Source organism: Cydia strobilella, chromosome 19, assembly GCF_947568885.1.
Source record: "Cydia strobilella chromosome 19, ilCydStro3.1, whole genome shotgun sequence".
In the NCBI taxonomy this organism is placed as follows: domain Eukaryota; kingdom Metazoa; phylum Arthropoda; class Insecta; order Lepidoptera; family Tortricidae; genus Cydia; species Cydia strobilella.
The window spans coordinates 2,338,738-2,360,635 of record NC_086059.1 but is presented as its reverse complement, the minus strand read 5'-3'; the positions used below and the strand labels follow the sequence as shown (position 1 = coordinate 2,360,635).

The window sequence follows — 21,898 nt, the reverse complement described above, 5'->3', positions numbered from 1 at the left end:
CAGCCGCACCGAGCCGCACCCCGACAGCAGCGCGGCGCAGCGCGTGCCGGTGGCGCCCTCCACAAGTTATATACCTTCCGGCCACTCTAAGATGGTGATGCGCGGCCATGGGCGGCCCGCGGCCGGCGCCGTGCTGCAGCCGCACCGAGCCGCACCCCGACAGCAGCGCGGCACAGCGCGTGCCGGTGGCGCCCTCCACGCCGCAGCCGCCGCCGCCGTTGCCGAACTGACACCCGTCGCCGTGGCCGCAGTATCTGCAATGATACGGATTTTAGGGGGCGTTCAAATATTACGTAACGCAATTTTACCTGCAAAAGGTGACTACTTCGATAAAAACTCGTATCTTGTTCTGTCAATCGAAGGAGAAATGTGGTAACTATGTATGGGATGCATACAGAGTTCCTGCATTTCAACTTTGAGTAGCAGTGTGAAATACGAAATTTTTTCAATGAAACTATACATTTTTAAATTTAAGAAAATAACAACTAAATTAGTCTGATTTCTTTAAAGCACTTTGCCGTTATATAACCAGGTTTATGTTCTGGGCAATCCGAACAAACTAGTTAAATAAACTTACAGGAAAACGTCGGAGGTGGTGAGATGGTTTATGAACTGGTCGGGTGGCGGCGGCTCCGACACGTGTCCGCTCCAAGACCGACACCAGTACTGAATGAAGGAGCTCATGCGTTTTTCCATTCGTTCTAAATTGTTTTCTGTAAGAAAAAATTACACATGATTATAGGTTAATGTGTTTTTTTTTCAAAAAAATCATTTTTGATACCAAATTTTATCGCTGACTGTACTTTTCCTCAGACAAGCAACTAATACTCATCGAGACAATTCTAACAAACCCAAACACAATGAAGTTACGTTGTTTTATCATAGTTTCTATAGCCATCTTCGGTTTCCATCAGTTCAGCTCGCGGGTACCAGAATCAGTTTACTTTATGTATATTATAGTAAAGTTTCAGCTTATTTTAATAATGGGAAGCTGCCGTTATTCATAAACGCGTTACTGGCCTGAATTAGCTATGAATCGTTTGTCTTTATCTGTCATTTTGACTTATGTATTTGTAAGAAAGGGATAAACACAATTTAACTAAATCAGGCCCGTAAAGTTTTATGAATAAGGGGGTAGACTGATATATATCGGCGTCCAAGCTCTGAACAAGCTTGAGAGGCAAAACAAAGTGCAATTGGTATAGATCCCATCCCAGGGCACGAGGGATTCATTCATGAACTTGCCAGAGTCGGATCTGCAAGTAACCTTATAGGTCCGGAACCATTCGTGGGGCTCTCACAGGGAACCATCATAACGGCTACCAAAGACCTTACTAAGTCCAAACATGAGACAGTCTGATGTCTAAAGCACTCAAAGCTACAAGGAGTACAAGCTACAAGATACAGGAGTAGACTCCGGTTGGAGCAAAAAGCTTTGGAAACTTAGCAAAAGAAAACGCTAAATAATAACAGGGGTATTTAATTTACTGGCCATTACGGGGTCAAAGGAATTCTGGCCAAGATGGGACACGCTGACAACACCATTTGTCGTATGTGTGGCGAAGAGGAAGAGACAGTAAAACACCTGATGTGTGAACGTCACGCCCTCGCCAGACAAAGAATGAAGGACTTTTAAGCAGGCTACCTGGAACCGAAGGAATTCAAAATGCTACTCCTCCATCTCCATCATCCGGCACATGGAGATGGTGGTTAAGCTCTTTAGTAGTTGACGGATCTTTCCTAGGGGGTAACTGCACAAAAGATCCCTATGGGTCGAAGTGTATCCGCGAGGGCCCCCGAAAACCATAAGATAATTGAAGATTAACAACATACCTGGATTAATGACATATCTGCCGACTTCGCTCTTGGCTGCATAGTAACCGTCCACGATCTTGTCCTGGTGAAGCTTGTACAGGCTGTACAGGAAGTGAATGTTTTCTATCCTGGACACCGGATGTTGGGACAAAATTGGCAAGCTCTCCCATGGGAATGTGTCCAGCATCTGAATAAAGGAATAAGGGGTGTGACCAATTTTCTTACTTTACTTAGTCTTAGTGGCTTTTTAAAAATTACTCATTTTCATTGCATTGGTTTTGCAAAATGTGTAAATTTCATTGCAGAAAAGCATAAGAGATAGTATTTTTGAGACAATTGATTGGTCCGAGCTGCTAAGTAAATCGCAATATAATTCGTGAATAGCCAGAAGAAGGCCATATAATACAAAAAAGTCTCCCTTTTTCGGGTTATTCCCACTAGTTACCACCAATTTTGTGGTAACTAGCACCAAATTGTTACCAGTTGGTAAGTACTGGATTTTTTTTCACCTTTTACCAGTGGTAACTACTGGGAAAAAAATCCCAATAGTTACTACCAACTCAGTTTGGTTCGGTTTGGTGGTAACTACTAGGATTTTTTTCCCAGTAGTTACCACTGGCAACAACTTCGCGGTAAGTAGTGAGAATAACCCCATCTTTCAAACTTGTTTATTGGTTAGTAAAAAAATATCCTAATTTAATTTGAGAAATCTAAGATCTTTCCAAGTGAAAATTAGGATTTTTTTCTCAGTCAACGCAATAAACATACCTCATCAACGATCAAGATGACAGGATGCCGTTTAGCCTTCTTAAGAGCGGTCCACTCTTCGCCATCCTTGACTTTGGTCACGGCTTGCGAGAACGCCCTGATGCCGTCCACTAGGGCGAACTTGTGGACGCCTTCGAAACACTTTACCAGGCATTTCAGGCACAGCTCGCTTGCAATCTAAAATATTTATTTATATCACTACACCTTATGAAACAAAAGTCCCCCGCCACGTCTGTTTTTTGTGTGTTCGCGATAAACTCAAAAACTACTGAACGGATTTTCATGCGGTTTTCACCTATCAATAGAGCGATTCTTGAGGAAGGTTTAGGTGTATAATTTGTTAAGGTTTTGTGTAACCCGTGCGAAGCCGGGGACGATCGCTAGTTATTTGTTAGAGGTACATTGCTGAGCTTGGCATTTTTGACGTAACAAAACGAAGGTCTCAGTTTCAGGTTGCATTTAGTATGTTCTATAATTATATCAGGCCATATGGAAAACGCACGCATCGAACTTTTTTGGTATCTTATTTTTCTAGATCAGCCTAAGATGCTGTCGGTGGTAAAAAGGTTGCCCATTAATCCCATTATGTACTGGCCACTCAGTATAGGTAGTTTATTTTTATTTTATCAAAATAGCGGAGCCGTAAAGATTTACGACTGAATTACGAAGTCTACAGCTCAGAGCCACTAGTAATAAACTCTAACAGATTGACAATAAAAATGTGTTTAGCTCTGAATCTGATGCAACATTTCAGCTTACAGACGACTCAGGTAAGAAACCTGAAAGTCCTAGCTGCTAGTCAGACAATGGCAGATGTGGCCACTGGCCACAGATAAAGTAATAATACTACCGTACAGAAAGGACACTTCCTACAAACCCAAAGTTTCACAGTGATTCAGGGTCGAACCATGCTATCCCTTTCTAATGTATGGCACTATCCGTTTCGGCTATTTAGGGTTGTCAAAATTCAAGTCATTATCTTATCTGTGGTCGTACACGGAAAGGGATGTCAAGTTGTGCCAACCCTAATAATTGCTCGGAGCAATACTGAGCCGAGCGGTGCCGAGTTTGCCCGAAAGGAGGAGTGTCCCCCCCCACTGATGTGGCCTAATATTCTCTGGTACCATATTTCAGCTGTTAGACGATTACCTATTTTAAAGTCCTTGCTACAATTATGACAATCGCCCGGCAGATGCTGCCTAATGTCCTTGCCATGCTCGGTCAAAATTCTTCATTGTTATGTTATTTACTTATGTACCTGTACCAATTATACATTATGCAATATCTAATGTATTTCCTAGATCTAAGCCTGACCTGTAACTTGGTGTTATAAATAAATTATTTTTATTTGTATTTGATCTAATATTTCAGCTGTCATAACATTTTCTACCTTAAAGTCCTTGCTGCAAGTCTGACAATCGCCCGGCAGATGCTGCCTGATGTCCTCAGGGTTGCCATGCTCTGTTAAAATTCTTCTAATGCAGGGTTTGATCTGTTGTGATGATAAAGACGGGCTGGAGTCTACGAGGTTGTAGAGCAGGACGCGTTGCTTTAGCGTCAGTCTTATGAATCTGTAAGATAAAGAATATAATAAGTTTAAACAGGTGTGACTCACTCCGCGATTTCGTCGCGCCGCTACAAGTACATGCGGCCGCCCCCAGTTCTGAGGTCTAGCCATAGTGGTTACCGCGCACCGCTACGGAACGGACGCCTGTTCGCGCATGCGCCACCTAGCGGTCATATTTGTCGTAATAGACACGTTTTGTTAGAGAGTGAGCCTTCTGTACCTAGTAAGTAATTTCGAAGTGCACATAGGCGGTAATGTTCTTGAACGTGTTGAAGAGAGTAAGAACCTGGGGCTTCTTATGGACGGAGAATTAAGGTTTGAAAAACATGTGCTTAATGTGGTTCGAAATTGCTTTTATAGACTGAAACTTCTATATAAAATAAGATCCTTTCTTAGTGTTCAGCTTAGGGTGAGGTTATGCGATGCACTTGTTCTCTCACGATTTGATTATTGTGATACAGTTTACGGGCCGCGCCTCCTATCGCGTACTCAGAGATTAATACAAAGAGTGCAAAACGCCTGTGCACGGTATTGTTTTGATATCCCTCCACGCTCGCACGTAACGCCATATATAAATAAGAACTGCATTCTGAAGATGTCCACGCGTCAAAAGGTCCATTTAGCGTCGCTTATGTTTGGCATTGTGTACCACCAGATACCCTCGTACCTTTACGATAAGCTAACCTGGGCTCATAACTCCAGATCCTCGGAGGTCAGGTCATCTAGGTACCTGCAACTTGTCTGCCCTCGTCACCACTCAGCGGCCTTTCGTGGCTGTTTCCGGCACGCCGCTACGAAGATCTGGAATGACCTGCCTCCACCAATCCGTTCGCTGAAGTCGTTAAGTGGCTTCAAATCGAAATGTCGTGCACACTTGTTACAAATTCAATTACAGACATCACAGTAACATATCAGTCACTCACTCGCACACTTATCACACACACTTTTACATTTTCGCGGCAATTTGATGATTTGTTTTAGTTTTAGTCTTTGTTTTAGTTTTAGTCTTAAGTTTAGTTCGTTCTGGTGTTGGTTTTTTCTGTAACTTTCGTTATAAATATATTTAAAAAAGGCGGTTATTAATATTTTGTTTGTCTTAATTTTCTGTTTAATAATGTTTGTATTTTTATGTCTATGTAAATTTTATTTGTGTGTCGTTGGCGTACGTGTCGCCATTATTTTTAGATTAAGCCAGGTCCCCACAGAAAACCAGCGCCACGGTTTGCCGCGGCACTATGCTGAGTGGGGATCCTTTTTGGCGTCCAAATGTTTTTTTGTCTGCATGCTTTTCTTTAGAATAGAATAGAATAGAATATTTATTTGCTTGAATACGTAACAATCAGATCTTATAAAATAGTTGGACACAGTATTCAGTCGACACAACATCAACATGCAAAATATTTACATAATGGTACAATAAGGTAGAAAAGTCGTCGTGACGTCCTTTCGATTAGAATGGACACGCTGAGCTGGATCGAGGGAGATGTCTCTTCGGAGTTGATGATTAAAACGGCGTAGTTTAGTTTCAAAGATTATATTGACTGTATTACAAGTCTCAAGATTAGTACTGTACTGTGAGAAGAGCTGACCCGGAATGATGTTGGAGCGTCGCAGCACTCCTTTTATATGATTTTTACAATGTGTCGTAAGGAAATGCCACGCGTATTAGTAACACTCTCAAGTTCACTTGAAGTCGTAAAATATTGATTTTATTACCTGAACGTGACAAAATGAATAGAATTGTTCTTGACCGAGGATTAGTCAAGTTATGTAGAACGCATTTAAATAATATTTGTTAATACAATGTTGGCATTGCAGATTTTAGGGTTCGTTACTATATGCGTGGTGGTTCCTTAACTCCTCCCTCCTTAAGATAAAAAATACTTTTTTATATAATGAAAAATATTTTTTATAAAAATTAGTTTTTATAGAATATAACTGTTAGTACAATGTTAGTACAATGGTTACACACATTAGTTTTATAATTATACAATAATTACAATTAAATCTTAAATTATCCTTTAAAAGTCTTTTATTGCCCTATTCCCGGCGTGACACTTTGAAATTTCACTTTGCTTATGGTTTTTCACTTCACTACACTTTCACTACAAAACGTCTTCCTGAAGTGCGTTGCTTAGACTCTTACACTACGTAACTCGTGCACATACCAATGTGACTGTCTTTAGACATTAGTTAGTACAACCAGTTACCAAGCGTTGCGATCTTTTTCTTCTTTCTTTGTGTTTTTTTTATTCATATCTTATTTCTTCTTGTCTCACTCTTGTGGGATAAGGGGAAGGGAAAGGATAACATAAGTATGCTATTCTAATTTTATACACGAAAATTATTATTTCTAATTGATTAAACATGATTAAATTTATTAAACTTATCATATTACTAAATTATGTTACGTAAATTATATGATTGGGCCCTTATTATAATATTGCGCGTTGTCTTGACATTTTTATGTCTTTTAGAGTAACGTATGCCGTGCTATGTCACGAGAATGCGATACGACTCTTTTTTATCACTTTTGATGTGATTATATAACCGTCCTTGGACTTAAATTCTCGTCATCGAATAATTAATTTGAAGTTCAACTGCCGCGTTTAGCCGCGAGAATGCAAGATGAATTCTTTTTGTAATGTCAATTACTTCACTGTATATCCTTCATACATGAAGAAATTTTATATAAACATTTATTGTATATTAAAAATGTTAATTGACATTATACTTGTATTAGTTAACATAATTTGTCATATAAATTTATGTTACTTTATTCGATTCGATTCGTTTCGTTGCGCAACTTCAGTAGTCATTTTTATGACATAGTATCATTTCTTGATTTGATACTTGCTAGCATTAATTATTTTTATGACTCAATGTCAGGTCATTTTAAAAATATCTCATTGAATAGTATTCTCTTGCGAATGCCAAATATGGGTGTAGGGAACTATTTTTATTGGTTAATGATTTAAGGGTCTTCGTCCTGCTGTTTGTTCATTATAAGGCTTAAAACTTTGCTTATTTTATTAGGTCTTTTAATGTTCCTAATCGGTACGGTGGTTTCCCGTCCTCTTATTTCTATAGGAGCTATATTATGTACCGGAGTTCCGGTTATTAACGCTTTTTCATACTTAGGTTTATCTTTTGCTAATCGTTTATTAACCATTTTCGTATAAACTTCATCTCCCTTAGACACGTTTTGTGTGCTGGAGGCTATTGGTTCTAACCTTTTCCTAGTTAATTCTTTTGATTCAAGCATCTTTTCTGTAATTATTTGATATAAGATTTTCGTTCTTTTGTAATGATCTTTTATAAGTTGTTGCATATAATTATGATTAAAGTTAATGTCAAACACACTACGAGAATCTGTGTGTCCGAAAACAACTTCAAATGGTGTAAAACCAGTCATTGAGTGTAAGCTGTTATTATATGCCATAATTGCGTATGTCATAACATCTGTTGCATCCGTATTTTTATGTTCATATTTCGCTAATCGGTAAGTTTCTATTATCGTACTGTGGAATCTCTCAATTAATCCCATTGACTGTGGATTATTTGGTGTTCCAATATGCAAATTAATTTTATACAAATTTAATAATTCTTTTACTAAGGCATTATTAAATTCAGATCCTGGGTCACAACTTATCTTTTGCGGTAGACCGTAATGTGAAAAGTATTTAATTAGTGATTTAATAACTTCTGGAGTGGATCTGTTAGAGATGAGAATGGCTTGACCCATTTTACTAAAAGCATCAATAAGGGTTAAATAGAGATTTCCATCAATTTTGAAAAGATCTATGAACAATTCCTCAAAGGGTTTTTGTTGAGTTTGAGTAAGTTGTATTAAAGGCTTTAAGGGTTTTCTATCGTATTTCATTCTTTTACAGACGTCACAGCTATTAATAACACCAGCAATTATTTCCTTCATCTTAGGAAAATAATATTGTTTTTTCAGTTTGTTATAGGTTTCATTTATACCCCGATGACAGGTTTTACCTTCATGGTACTTAAGTATTATATCCTTTTGTTCGGTCTCATCTTGTAAAATAGTTAATCTTTTTGTACATTCGATAAATGGTAAGGAATTTTTAATGAATAATTTTGCAACTGTTTCATTAAAAGATTTCCTTATTTGTGGAGAATTAAAATATACAAAATACTTCCTATTTGGATCTAAATGTGTTTTAATAAAAGTTTCGATGGTTTTAGGCTCTAATGGTAGAAACACGTCTAAAACTTTTGGTTTACTAATTATTTTTATTTCATCTCGATACCAATGAGTCATTAAGATTTGATTTGGTTTAATATCAACTGCTTCGTGAAGTACTGGAATAATATAGTCTTTTTCTGAATTATCCAATATTTCTTCATATTCAGGCTCACTTTCGTCCTCAGATGCTGTCATAGTTGTTTCAGAAATATTATCTGGTATACTAATATGATTTGAATTATCTAATGTAGAGTCTGGGGCTGAAGTCGTGGGAATATTCTGATAGTCAGAATTAGGGTTGTCATTAACATTTAAAACATTTAATTGTATTCTGGATAAGGCATCAGCATTCGTGTTTTGTTTCCCTTGTTTGTATATTATTTCAAAATCGTATTCCTGGAGTCTTAATCTCCATCTAGTTAATTTACTATTTGGTTCTTTCAGAGAATATAACCATGCTAGAGGTCTATGGTCTGTATAAATTTGGAATTTCTTTCCATAAAGATATGGTCGGAAATGTCTAACTCCCCAAAGAACTGCTAATAGCTCTTTTTCAATAGTACTATATCTTTGTTCAGCTGAATTTAATGTTCGGCTAGCGTAAGCTATTGGCTTATCACTGCCTATGGTTCCTTGTGAAAGAACTGCGCCTAAGGCATAATTTGATGCATCTGTAGTAAGAATAAATGCTTTATTGAAATCTGGATATTGTAAAATTGGGGCGTTTGTTAAGAGTGTTTTACACGTTTCAAAAGCGTTTATGAACTCTTCAGTCGCCTCGACTTTTTGTCCCTTTTTTAGCATTTGTGTCATAGGTTTGGTTATTTTAGCAAAATCTGGGATAAACTTTCTATAATATCCTACTAATCCAAGAAAACTTTTTATTTCTTTAGTTGATTTAGGGAGAGGATAGTTTAGAACGGCGATTATTTTGTCTTCATTAGGCTTAAGTCCTTCTTTCGTTATATTATGACCTAAATAAAGAACTTCCTTTCTAAGGAATTCTGACTTGTCTAGCTGTACTTTTAAGTTTGCTTTTCTAAGTGTTTCGAAAACTTTCTTTAATCTAATCAAGTGTTCTGGGAATGTCGCAGAAAATATGATTATGTCGTCTAGATAAATCAGACAATGGGTTCCCTGAATTCCTTTGAGGATGTTATCCATCGCTCTCTGGAATGTTGCTGGAGCTGTCTTTAAACCGAAGGGCATTCTTTTAAATTCGTAATGTCCATTAGTTGTGCTGAAGGCTAGTTTAGTTTGGTCGTCAGGATTCACTTCTATTTGGTGATATCCTGAGGCCAGGTCTAAAGTGGAGAAATAAGTGCTGTTCCCTAACTTGTCAAAAATATCCTCTATATTAGGTAATGGGTATTTATCATCTATGGTAATCTCATTGAGTTTTCTGTAATCAATTACCATCCTATACTTTTGTTCTTGGGATGCGTCCATCTTTTTTGGTATTATGTGGACTGGTGCATTCCATGGTGAGTACGAAGGTCTAATTATATCTGATTTTAAAAGTTTATCAACTTGTTTCTTAATCTCGACAACTTGTCCAGGAGATTGTCTATATGGTTTAATATAGATCGGTGATACATCTTTAGTCCTAACATGATGTTTAATTTCATGGGTGAAAGTTAGAGGAATTTGATCATGAAAAAATATATCTCTATATTCATGACATAATTGAATAATTGCTTCTCGTTCTTCAGAATTCATATGTTCCGTCCGTAATTTTTCCAAATTTTTCATTAATAGAACGTCATGGTTTTCACTACTGATGTGATTACATAACACCCTATTATCAAAATTTCTAACCTCAAAAGGTGAGAAAATATCGATGCTCAATTCCTTTTCACTTAGGTTTTGAATTGTGGTTTGTGCAAAACCATTATTACACTGAACGAGTGCACACGGCATTGAAAGTTTTTCTGAGAATTTAACTCGGTCAAGAATTCCTTCACCGTTTAGTAACAATGTTGGGATTATGACCCTTTGTTCCGTACGCGGTTGTACCGTTATTGTTAATATTGGTACTTTTACTTCCTTAGTATTTGACAATTGAATTGGAATTCGCGCCTGTGATGTGATTAATAATTCATTCTCTAAATCAATTTTTGTGTTTAATTGCTTTAATAAATCCATACCCAATAATCCATCGTATTCTTCGTTTATGTCATATATGTAGAATTTATGGTCAAGGTCTTCGTTGAATATGTTAAAGAGCGGTATTTTTACGACCGTATTATGTGTGCTAATCGCATGCGTAGTTATTACGTCGAATGACTCAACATGCTTATGTTCTGAGTAAAAGTTATTCATAACGGAATTACTTAGAAAACATCGCGAACTGCCTGTGTCTATTAATAATTTTAATTTTAGATCGGGTATTATAATATAGGGTAAGAAACTTTTTATGGGTTTTGTTTCTCGCTGGAGGCCCTCACCTGAAAATTTCCGGATATTGACGATGTTGCTTCCATGGGGGGCGGATTAATTTCTGGTAATCCATTACAATTTTCATCATTTGTGCATTTACACATATTATACTGCTTATATTTGTTGAATGGATATATTTGGTGCAGATTTAAATGTGATGTTGATGGTAAATTCGTTTTCGATGTAGACGGTTTGGGTTTTGGGGTAAATGCAGGTTTATGTATACCCTGATTTGGCTTGACAGTTTGCGTTTGATTTGATGATTGATTCTGCCCATGGTATTGCGGTTTCGGAAACCTGTTCCAGTTAGAATTTTGCTGACCTTGTGGTCGAAAAGACTGAAAATAATTTCTTGGGGCAGAGTTATTATTATTTGACGTACTTGCGCCGAAATTGGTTTTACGCGAATTGTTCTGGTTTTTATTTTGATTATTATTAGTAGTATTATTATTTGGCTTTTGGACTTTCCTATTTTTATAATAATGCTCATCGAAGTGGGCTTGTTCTATTGCGTACTTAGCTGCTTCTTCTAAAGATTTTGGCTCCTTAATCTGAATCGCCCGCAATATTCTTTCAGGAATGTTATATAGAAATACATCTAACGCCGTATGGTTATAGATATTCATTTTTATTTGCATAGTCGATTCGTCACATCGTTCTGCTAGTTTTGAAAATAATTGATTTTTAACTGACTGGATTCTAGCACAAAATTCATTTAACTTTTCCCCATGTTTTATAGTTAATGATTCTAACTCCGTTTTCAAATGTTTTTCTGTACGTTGGTCTCCAAAATGTTGGATAAGGAGAGATTTTAACAACGGCCAATTTTGTGCCAAATAATCATTTTCTGATACTAATTCTGCTGCTTTATCCACTAAACGCGAAGTTATCACTTCTAATATATACGAATAACGATCTTCAGACCCATCTCTATATTGTTGCAATACAAAATCGCATTTGCGTAAGAATCGGCTAAGTTGTCGCGGATCCCCATTATAAGTTGGAATGATTTTCATCATTTCCCCTAATGTTGGCATATGCGATCTGTTGCTATTCGTTTCTTGGACAGTTGGCACACCTAGAGGAGGCATATTATGCATTGGGCATTGATATTCCACTCTAGCGTATCCTGTTGGTATTTCAGGTCGGTAGGGGGAAAATCTCCCAGCTTCGTCAGTACCTTCCTCGTAACTAGATCTCTCAGCATCTATATTTAATTCAGCATGCATTTGACTGGCTAATTGATCTGCTTGATTTAAAGAGGCTTGTGCTCGAGGCTGAGCGAGAACCTGGGCCTGAGCCTGGGCTTGCGCTTGTGCCTGATTCATGTTTTGGCTTTCGACAGCTTGTGCCAACAGATCCATAGAATCGAAGAACAAGTAGAATTAATTTACTTAGTTAAAAGTCTATTTGTTCTACTTTAATTGCAAATTTTTCTAGAGAAGTAATATATAATATTTTAATAAGATATAGCGAATATACGCGGTTTAAATTATTTAACGACCCTAATGTGCAAGGACGAGTCCTTAAATCGTGTACTATTTTTATAAGAATTGTAGTACACTCCCGATTATTTAAAAGCGTAATAATCCCCTTTGGCATTCACAATTTACAGAAAATAGTCACACAATTATCACACAGTAATCACACAATAAATATACAATAATTATAAAATGTAAAAATATTAAATTCGCAAAAAGAAATTATAAAAATTTGTTAAAAAGCAAATATTATAAGGTTTGATAAGGAAGGAACGGTGTTTGAGTGAGTTTGCTCCACCTTTTGGATCCTCCCGATTCCAAAGTCTTTTTTTCTCCTCTCAGTGGGTTTATATAAATCAGAATTCGTTATTTCTTTGAAAAATCTCGATTCGCAGCGGCGTGCTCGAACAGTGAGTGGATTGATGTAGGGATGTCTTCCGATAAGTTCTTAATAGAAGCGAACTCGCAGGGCAGAAATTTAAAGGGTGGCCACTTACTTCAAATCTTCTATCACCTGGAGGTCTTCGGAAGATGCTACCGGCTGCGCCAGAAAAGTCGTCGTGACGTCCTTTCGATTAGAATGGACACGCTGAGCTGGATCGAGGGAGATGTCTCTTCGGAGTTGATGATTAAAACGGCGTAGTTTAGTTTCAAAGATTATATTGACTGTATTACAAGTCTCAAGATTAGTACTGTACTGTGAGAAGAGCTGACCCGGAATGATGTTGGAGCGTCGCAGCACTCCTTTTATATGATTTTTACAATGTGTCGTAAGGAAATGCCACGCGTATTAGTAACACTCTCAAGTTCACTTGAAGTCGTAAAATATTGATTTTATTACCTGAACGTGACAAAATGAATAGAATTGTTCTTGACCGAGGATTAGTCAAGTTATGTAGAACGCATTTAAATAATATTTGTTAATACAATGTTGGCATTGCAGATTTTAGGGTTCGTTACTATATGCGTGGTGGTTCCTTAACTAGGTACATTCATTAATTACTAACATGCAATCATTAAAACACTATCATAATAAAACAATGTCAATGAAATTAAATAAAAAATAAAAAAATGAGAATTATGGTACATTAGTCAAAAGTAAAATAAAATAAAATAAATTACATATGTCAAATAAAAAACTGTCATTTTAAATATTACGTTTTAAATTTTAAATAATCCTTAACACTATAAAAGCAATGTTCATGTAGCCATTCAGTTAATTTTATTTTAAATACGTTCCCTTTTAACATTCTCAGCTCTATAGGGAGGTTATTGTTTATTACAACACACATATTAAAAGCATTTCTCCTATATATATCAGAGGTACAGGCTGGCTGGTATAATAGATGTTGGTACTGAGCCCGGAGTTGTCTTGCGAACATTTCCTCGCGCTTTATAAAGTACTCCGGGTGGTTTATTGTAAAAATACATACTTTTAAAATGTACATACAGGCTAGGGGGAGAATGTGAAACTTTTGGAAAAGAGGTCTGCACGTGTCATCATATTTAACGCCACCCAATGCTCGTATACAATATTTCTGGACCATGAATGCCCTCTGGACCTCAACAGAATTACCCCACAGTAGCAGGCCGTAATTAAGGGTAGATGACACATATCCATGGTAAGCTGCTAACGCGGCCCGAGTGGAAATTGTATTTTTAAGATTTCTCAGGGCAAAAACAAATCGCGCTAGTTTAGAACACACTGCGTCGATATGATGTTTCCAGTTTAAATGTTCATCAATAATTATGCCTAAGAATTTGGCACTATGAGATTCTACAATTGGAGTATTATTAAGATTAATAGTTAGATTCACAGTTAAATTCGAATTACGATGATGAAATTGTGTAAACAGAGTTTTATTAACATTAATATTTAGGTCATTACATTCTATCCATGTATTAACATCTGCTAATGCTTTATTTATGTCCGATTCATAAGTATTCACGTCAGTTCCTTTTACTATTAAGGTAGTATCATCGGCAAAAATTATACACCTTTGCGATGTTGATTGTGGAAGATCATTTATGTATAATAAGAACAACAAAGGGCCTAAATTACTTCCTTGTGGCACCCCTGTCTCATTGACACGACACTGAGATCTAAACTTTCTCTTTAAAAGATTGTTCCCTTCTGTGACCATTCTCGCAATTTCCGTGCACTGTGTTCGGTTGGTCAGGTAACTTTTCATCCAATCTAGAACATTACCTCTGATACCAAGGCATTCAAGCTTGGAAAGGAGTTTCGAGTGATTTACACAGTCAAAAGCTTTGCTCATGTCAAGAAATATACATGTCACTGGTAATTTGTCATTATTAGCCTCTGATATGTCCTTGATAAATTCGAAGCAGGCCAGTTCAGTTGACCGCTCCTTTCGAAAACCAAATTGGTCTGGTGATAGAATATTATACAAAGTTAAGTAATCAGTTAGTCTCACAAACATAGCCTTCTCCATAATCTTTGAAATAACGGGGACCAAAGTAATAGGCCTATAATTATTCGGGTCTTTTCGGTCGCCTTTCTTGAGTAGCGGCTTAACAATTGACATTTTTAATTGTTTAGGAAAAATACCTTGAACAAATGAGAGGTTAATTAAGTGCGCCATGGGACGGCATAAATGTACAGCATTACTTTTAAGTAAAATTGTAGACTCTAGTTCCTCATAACGTGAAATAAGAATTGAAACGCCGATTTGCAACACAATTATATTATTAATAAATTAGACGCGTATACATGACATGTTATTTCTTTGAAGGATATTGCAAAAAGTAAAAAGCTTGACAATGGCCGCGCTTATATAGGTCGCAGGAAACCCGTAGCGCGCGATGTGTGCAGCGCAGCGCCATCTACCATGAAATTGAGTATGCTTTCTTGCTTGCCGCAACATACTCCCGCCTAAAGAATAGCAGAATCCTTTCTTCTCACATCTGGTAGTGGACAGAGCTTCGAAATCGAGCGGGTTAGCACTCCAGTTGCTGTGCGGACTTCGTAGACTCGTGTCACGTTGTCTTGTCCAGGGTGTTTCTGTACAACTGTTAAGACCTATCTTAACAAGTAGCAGATAAGTAGGTATTAGCATACCTAAGTACCTACTTACCTAATCTAGACAGATTAAGTCTCTCAATCGTCCTATGATATGTAAAGGTGACATCTACCGAAACTATTGTGTACTAGTTTAAGTGCTCAATAAGCTGTTAGCTATGTCAATGTATGTAATAGTTCCTAACCAATCCGTAGTGTCATAGTGTGGCGCTGTACTTTACTATATAAGCTTCTACATGTATGTAGACAAGCCCACTTTTTCTAACCAGCCTTCTGTAAAACATTAAATTAAGATATCAGATTCTCTGCTTTCATTTGGTCGCCATTACCTCCAACGCTGAACATAATGGTGACCCCTAGTTTAAATCGCGGTTAATCTCAGTACTTTAAAGCGAATCGCTAGTAAATTTAGTAAAATTTGCGAGCCGGTACGTCGAGGAATCGCCGCGTATCCTGATTTAGGCCGGGAGAGCAACGTTACCACGTAGGCAGCAACCGCGTGGGGCTCCGCCGACCTGAAGAAGCTGAAGAGGTGACTAGGAGGCGACCACACCACTCGATCGAGCGGCCTGAGCCAACGCGACAGGCGCCGACCGAGCCACCAAAGCGGGACCACGTGCGTGGCACCGCAGCCGCAGCAGGGAACGGCTACCGCAAGTACCAAAGGGACCACGTGGGTGGTACCACACCAGAGGCAGAAGGAGCGCCCAAGCGAGGGCAATCACCAAGCTACGCCACGCGCACGAGCATCAATCGAGAAGGCAAGTGAGCTGGCATTCCCTAACCTATCTACCAAATCTCCCTACCAAATTTAATTGTAATCGATTTATTTCCTACAAATTGTAAATTGTAATCGTTCATAATCATGTTAGAAACTTCCAAAAACACTCTAGAAGAGTTAGAAATTAGGCAGTTAAAAAATAGACGAGGTGTCTGTAAGCGAAAATTAACTGTATTTAATAAATTTATAGAAAGAATCGACTCAAGTGCATTGACGGCCGAAATAATTGTAGACATAAGCTTAAGACTAGAACAATTACCAAAGTTATACAATGATTTCTCTGAGATACAGGACCGGATCGAGACACTGTGCAGCGACGAAGGGGACATCGAAGCCCACGAGGCCGAGCGTATGTCATTTGAGGACACATTTTACCGACTTAGCGCTAAGGGCAAGCTGCTGGCGAAGGTAGATACCGATTCAACACCAAATGACCATAGTCCGCAAGCCCCGCCGCAGCAACCCTTCGGTGAGTCGATAAAATATCCCGAAATTAGCCTCCCTAGCTTCGACGGAGACCTAACACAGTGGCTGCAATTTCGAGACACATTTGATGCCCTAGTCAACCAAGCTAGCTTAGCACCGATCGTAAAATATAAGTACCTACGCAGTTGTTTACAAGACGGCGCACTTGAGGTAATTAGTTCGCTCGATTTCTCCGAGGACGCGTACATGCTCGCGTGGCAGATGCTTTGTGAACGTTATAATAATCCTAAACGTTTAGTCACCAACCACATGCGAGCCTTGTTCGACGTGGAACCGGTACCGTCAACTCCTTCGGGTCTAAGAGGTCTGTGCGATAATATTTCCAAACATTTGAGATCTTTGCGCTCATTAAATGTACCTACCGAAAATTGGGATCTCGCAATTATTCACATGTTAGTTAAAAAGTTAGACAGTCGATTGCAATCAAAGTGGGAAAACAGTGTTGATTTGAGAAAATTGCCTTCGTTGCAGGATTTCAAAACCTTCCTAAAGAACCGAGCTGACCGGCTGGAAGCGACCAGCCCAGCAGTACCATCGGACGCACCCAGCACTTCCAAGAAGGCCATGGTAACCACGTCCGAACCTATCAAGGTAACCTCCAAACAGTTTAAATGTAACCAGTGTCCGTATTGTTCGAGTACGCATTATATTAATCAGTGTCCAAAGTTTAGTGCATTAAACGTTATCGCGCGCATCCGAGCCGTGAATAAATTACGATTATGCTTTAATTGTTTGTCCGGAACGCATGTCTTAACAAACTGCAGGGCCAGTACATGTCGAGTATGTAAGGGCAAGCATCATACGTTACTACACAAACCAAATACCAACACTCATGTAGGTAGTAACCCCGTACCAACGCGATTACCAATATCAACGTTAATCGACGAACAACCGAGTTCTAGTCAAATCGAGACTACCTTGTCGAATAACACTTTAATCGAAAAACAAATAAACAATGCGCGAAATAGGTCAGTTTTCCTTACAACAGCCCAAGTGCTCGTTAGGGATAAGCATAACAATGTGCATAAAATGAAGGCATTTTTAGACAATGGCTCGCAAGAAAATTTCATTACCGAAAACGCGGCCAAAAAGTTACAATTAAACAAGGAACAACTTGCCTTAAATGTCATAGGTTTCAATGAAAAAGTGTCTAGCCTTTTAGAATCGTGTGACGTAACATTGCATTCCTTAGACGGAACCTTTACAACGAATTTGTCCTGTTTTATTACGCCTATAATTTGTACTACCAACATTTTAATACCAAACGTGCAACGTTGGCACATTCCGTCGCGTTATAAATTAGCTGATGACGAGTTTAACTTAGCTCAAGATGTAGATTTGCTTATCGGTGGGGAGATATTCTTTGATTTACTTCTTACCGGTAAATACAAGCTCGGGCCCGGATTACCGGTTCTGAGACGCTCGCGATTAGGATGGATAGTCACGGGTTCCGTACAAAAAAAAACCGAGTCTGCCATTCAATGTAAAGTTACAGTAGAAACTCAATTAAAAAAGTTTTGGGAAATAGAGGAGGGTTCCGCACCAAATTTACCCTATGATGAAAAACAATGTGAGGATATATTTCTGAAAACTCACACTCACAACTCTGAGGGTAATTTCGAAATAGAACTTCCATTAAAGCAGCCACCTACCAAGTTAGGTCAATCTAGGCACATAGCATATCGGAGGTTCAAAACATTAGAATCCAAGTTCGAGCGGAACCCCGAATTTAAAGATAAATATGTGAATTTCATGCGCGAGTTCGAACAAGCTGGCCATATGATTCAATTACAAGATAATTATGATGGCCCATGTAATTTTCTACCCCACCAAGCTGTTTTTCGCGACTCCCCCTCAACCCCTATTCGAATTGTTTTCGACTGCTCATGCAGAACTGATAACGGCATTTCTTTGAATGATATCCAATACAAAGGCTCAATAATACAGGACGAACTCATAAATATACTTCTACGATTCCGAAAATACCAATATGTTATTAACGCTGACATACAAAAAATGTACAGATGTATTTATGTTAAACCAAATCAACAATACCTACAATGCATATTTTGGCGGGAAAATACTCACCAACGACTCCAAATTTATATGCTGACCACATTAAGTTTCGGCTTAAAGTCAGCACCACATATTGCAACCAGATGTTTGTTACAATTGTCAAACGAAAACCAACACACATTTCCAGCAGCTGCAGAGGCCATAGCGAACCAGTTCTACATGGACGATTTTATCGCCGGCGGCGACGACGAGAATCAGGTAGCTGAAACTGCATCACAGGTGAACGAGATCCTGCGGGGAGCCAACTTCACGCTGCGGAAATGGAAGTCCAATTCCGAAGTCATCATAAAACGGGTGAGCGAAACACACACACACCAAAACACACACACAACCGAATTTGGAGATAAAACACATAAGGTCCTGGGTTTAGCGTGGTCTAGTGACTCAGATGAGCTTATGTATACCATTAAAGAAAACCAAATTTCACACCCAATCACCAAAAGAAAGGTACTAGGGGTAATTTCGTCCATTTTCGACCCCCTAGGCTTGACGGGACCAGTAATTGTAGTAGCCAAAATATTTATTCAAAAATTATTTAAGGCTCAATTAGATTGGGATACCGAATTAACACAAGACTTGATCCAAGAATGGAACACATTCTATCGAGACTTGTTTTTATTAAACCAATTGAAAATTTCGAGATGTACAGTCATACCCAATTATGTAACGATACAAATTCATGGGTTCTGTGACAGTAGTATTAAAGCCTATGGCGCTGCCATCTATATACGATCAAGCGATAGAGTAGGAAACGTACAAGTTCACCTACTTTACTCAAAATCAAAAATAAGTCCAATACAACCCCAAACTATTCCAAATTTGGAACTTTGTTCCAGTTTACTGCTCGCGACACATGTCGACAAAATAAAACGAGCATTAAAATGTGACGTTTCCGGAATCAACCTGTGGTCAGATTCAAAAATAACATTATGTTGGATAAAAAATAGTAACCCTAAATTAACTTGTTTTGTTAGTAACAGAGTCACAAAAGTATTATCACTTACAAACAAGCACGAGTGGTCATGGGTCCGCTCGGAGGATAACCCCGCCGACCTTTTGTCCCGAGGGGTAGCACCAGGCAAGCTGGAAACCAACCAGTTATGGTGGTCTGGGCCGGCGTGGTTGACCCAAAGTCCGGACACATGGCCGACCCACGATTCTGAGTCACTAAATCATGCACCCGAGGCCGAGAGCGACGTAAACATAACTCTCACCTTGGCTATTAGCACAGAATCTAACGACACGATACAATATCTTTTCCACAGGTGGTCAAGCGATAAAACACTTATTCATGTATTAGCATACATACTTCGATTTATATATAATACAAAAAATAAAACTCGAACAATTAATCCAAATAATAAATTATCAGGACCATTGTCCGTAGAAGAATTAAAAAAATCGGATCACGCATTAATTAGACATGCACAAATGGAATCATTCCCACACGAATATAAATTATTGCAAAACAATAAACCGGTTCTTAACAAATCAAAAATATTATCTTTACACCCATTCATGAAGGACGGACTCGTTCGCGTAGGCGGACGAATCGGTCTTTCGCATTATGCATATGAAAAAAAACATCCTTTAATATTAAGTCACGAGCACGCGCTTACCAACAACTCTACCTAGTAGCCATTTACTAGGAGGTAATCTATGATCCTTAATTAGTATGAGGTCTCCGACGTTAAACTCTTGTTTTCTGATTTTCCACTTCGGTCTCTCTTGTAATCTTGTTAGAAATTCAGTTTGCCATTTTCTCCAAAATATTTGTAGCATTTTCTGAATGTTTTGCCATCTTGATAATGAATTTGTCTTATGTTGTGTTAAATCTCTCTCCGGGATGGTGACTAACGGTTCTCCGACAAGAAAATGTGCTGGTGTCAGCGGCTCTAGGTCATCAGGATGATCGCTCAGCGGTGATAAAGGTCTTGAGTTCAGACAAGCCTCGACCTGGTTCAAAAGAGTTGTAAATTCTTCGAAGGTAGGTGTAGCGTCTCCGAGAGTTCTCTTAAGATGAAACTTGATACTCTTGACTCCGGCCTCCCACAATCCGCCATGGTTTGGTGATCCAGGAGGGATGAACTTCCACTTGGTGCCTTCTGTATCTAGTAGGGCTGCTAGTTCAACGGGGATTGTTGACTTGCCAAGTCTCCAAGTCTCTAGTATTTCTTTGCTCGAGGAAATGAAGTTAGTCCCGTGGTCACTCCACATCTCCTTGACGAATCCTCTTCGTGATGTAAATCTTCTAAATGCTGCCATGAACGCTTCCATAGACATGTTGCTCACACATTCTATATGTATTGCTTTAGTTACCATGCAGATGAAGATGCTTATATATGCTTTGAAAGTCTTTGTTCCTCGTCCAGGGCTCATGCGCACGTTTACTGGACCTGCGAAATCTACACTAGTTGTAAGGAACGCTCTTGACGGCTTCACTCGTATCTCAGGTAAGTCACCCATCAGTTGAGTTACTGTCTTTGCTTTTTGTTTAGCACAAGGAAAGCAATTTCTCACGTACGTTTTTATAGTGTTTCCTGCGTCAATCAGCCAGTATCTTCCTCTAAGATATGTAGTCATCAGTTGAGGGCCTCCATGCAACGTCTTCTTGTGTGCGTCGTTAAGTAAAAGTGGTATCAGTACATTGTTCTTGGACAGGATAATTGGATGTTTGCTCAGGAACTCTAAATCTGCATGTTTCAATCTTCCTCCAACTCTCAGGATTTGTTTGTCATCGAGAAAAGGCGTAAATGACAGTAAACGACTTCTTTTCTTCAATGTTGTGTGATTTCTTAGAGCTTCGATTTCTTGTGGAAATTCTAGTTGTTGAGAAAGCTTGATACATGTTGTAAGTGCTTCTTCTCGCTCATCATGAGTTACATATTGAGGTAAGTTTTCTTTTACATGTTTGTTTTTTAAGATAAGCCATCTTCTACAGTAGGCTATGACTGAGATGAGTTTTCTCAATGATGAATATCTCTTTGAAATTGTAAGTATGAAATCTTCTGTCTTCTGAGTCTTCTCTGACAAGGTAGTAGTTGCGCATTTGATAGATTTTCTTGTTTCTAGATCTGTATCTTCTACTTCATAGTGTTCTCTTCTCCATTCTCTTTGATGTAGAAATGTTGGGCCTTGAAACCATAGTGTATGTTCTTTTAATTTCTCAGGTGTGACTCCTCTCGATGCTGGATCTGCAGGGTTTTCTTTTGTGTTCACGTACGAC

The 21,898-nt window shown here is 38.5% G+C and overlaps 3 protein-coding genes across 10 annotated transcripts in view; 2 read left to right on the top strand and 1 right to left on the bottom strand.

The window, feature by feature from the left end:
- Positions 1–9,681, top strand: part of LOC134750032 (putative metabolite transport protein HI_1104) — a 397,448-nt gene extending 387,767 nt beyond the window's left edge. Inside the window, exon 11 of the mRNA XM_063685112.1 lies at positions 9,669–9,681. The gene's annotated coding sequence lies outside the window, so the exon portion shown is untranslated. The remainder of the gene's footprint in view (positions 1–9,668) is intronic.
- Positions 1–21,898, bottom strand: part of LOC134750063 (separin) — a 49,532-nt gene that overhangs the window by 5,967 nt on the left and 21,667 nt on the right. The window contains exons 8-12 of the mRNA XM_063685151.1: positions 3,974–4,154; positions 2,584–2,760; positions 1,834–2,002; positions 578–713; positions 75–254 (exon numbers count right to left, since the gene is read on the bottom strand). Of these exons, the coding sequence (XP_063541221.1) occupies positions 75–254; positions 578–713; positions 1,834–2,002; positions 2,584–2,760; positions 3,974–4,154 (843 nt within the window). The remainder of the gene's footprint in view (positions 1–74; positions 255–577; positions 714–1,833; positions 2,003–2,583; positions 2,761–3,973; positions 4,155–21,898) is intronic.
- Positions 15,577–20,322, top strand: LOC134750023 (uncharacterized). 8 transcript variants are annotated; one of them, XR_010128538.1, is made up of 3 exons: positions 15,579–16,900; positions 17,068–17,187; positions 18,803–20,241. XR_010128538.1 is itself a non-coding variant. In XM_063685096.1 (3 exons), exon 3 carries the CDS (start codon positions 18,832–18,834, stop codon positions 20,305–20,307), a length of 1,476 nt encoding a protein of 491 aa, XP_063541166.1. In that variant the 5' UTR covers positions 16,598–16,900; positions 17,068–17,187; positions 18,803–18,831; the 3' UTR covers positions 20,308–20,322. The 8 variants fall into 8 exon arrangements, 6 of the variants coding, with proteins under 6 accessions (XP_063541168.1, XP_063541167.1, XP_063541169.1 ...); XR_010128537.1 differs by having other exon boundaries at positions 18,800–20,241; XM_063685096.1 differs by having other exon boundaries at positions 16,598–16,900; positions 18,803–20,322.

Coding starts and splice junctions, on each gene's coding strand:
- LOC134750023 (XM_063685094.1), top strand. CDS start 17,161: ATGGTAACCACGTCCGAACCTATCAAGGTAACCTCCAAACAGTTTAAA.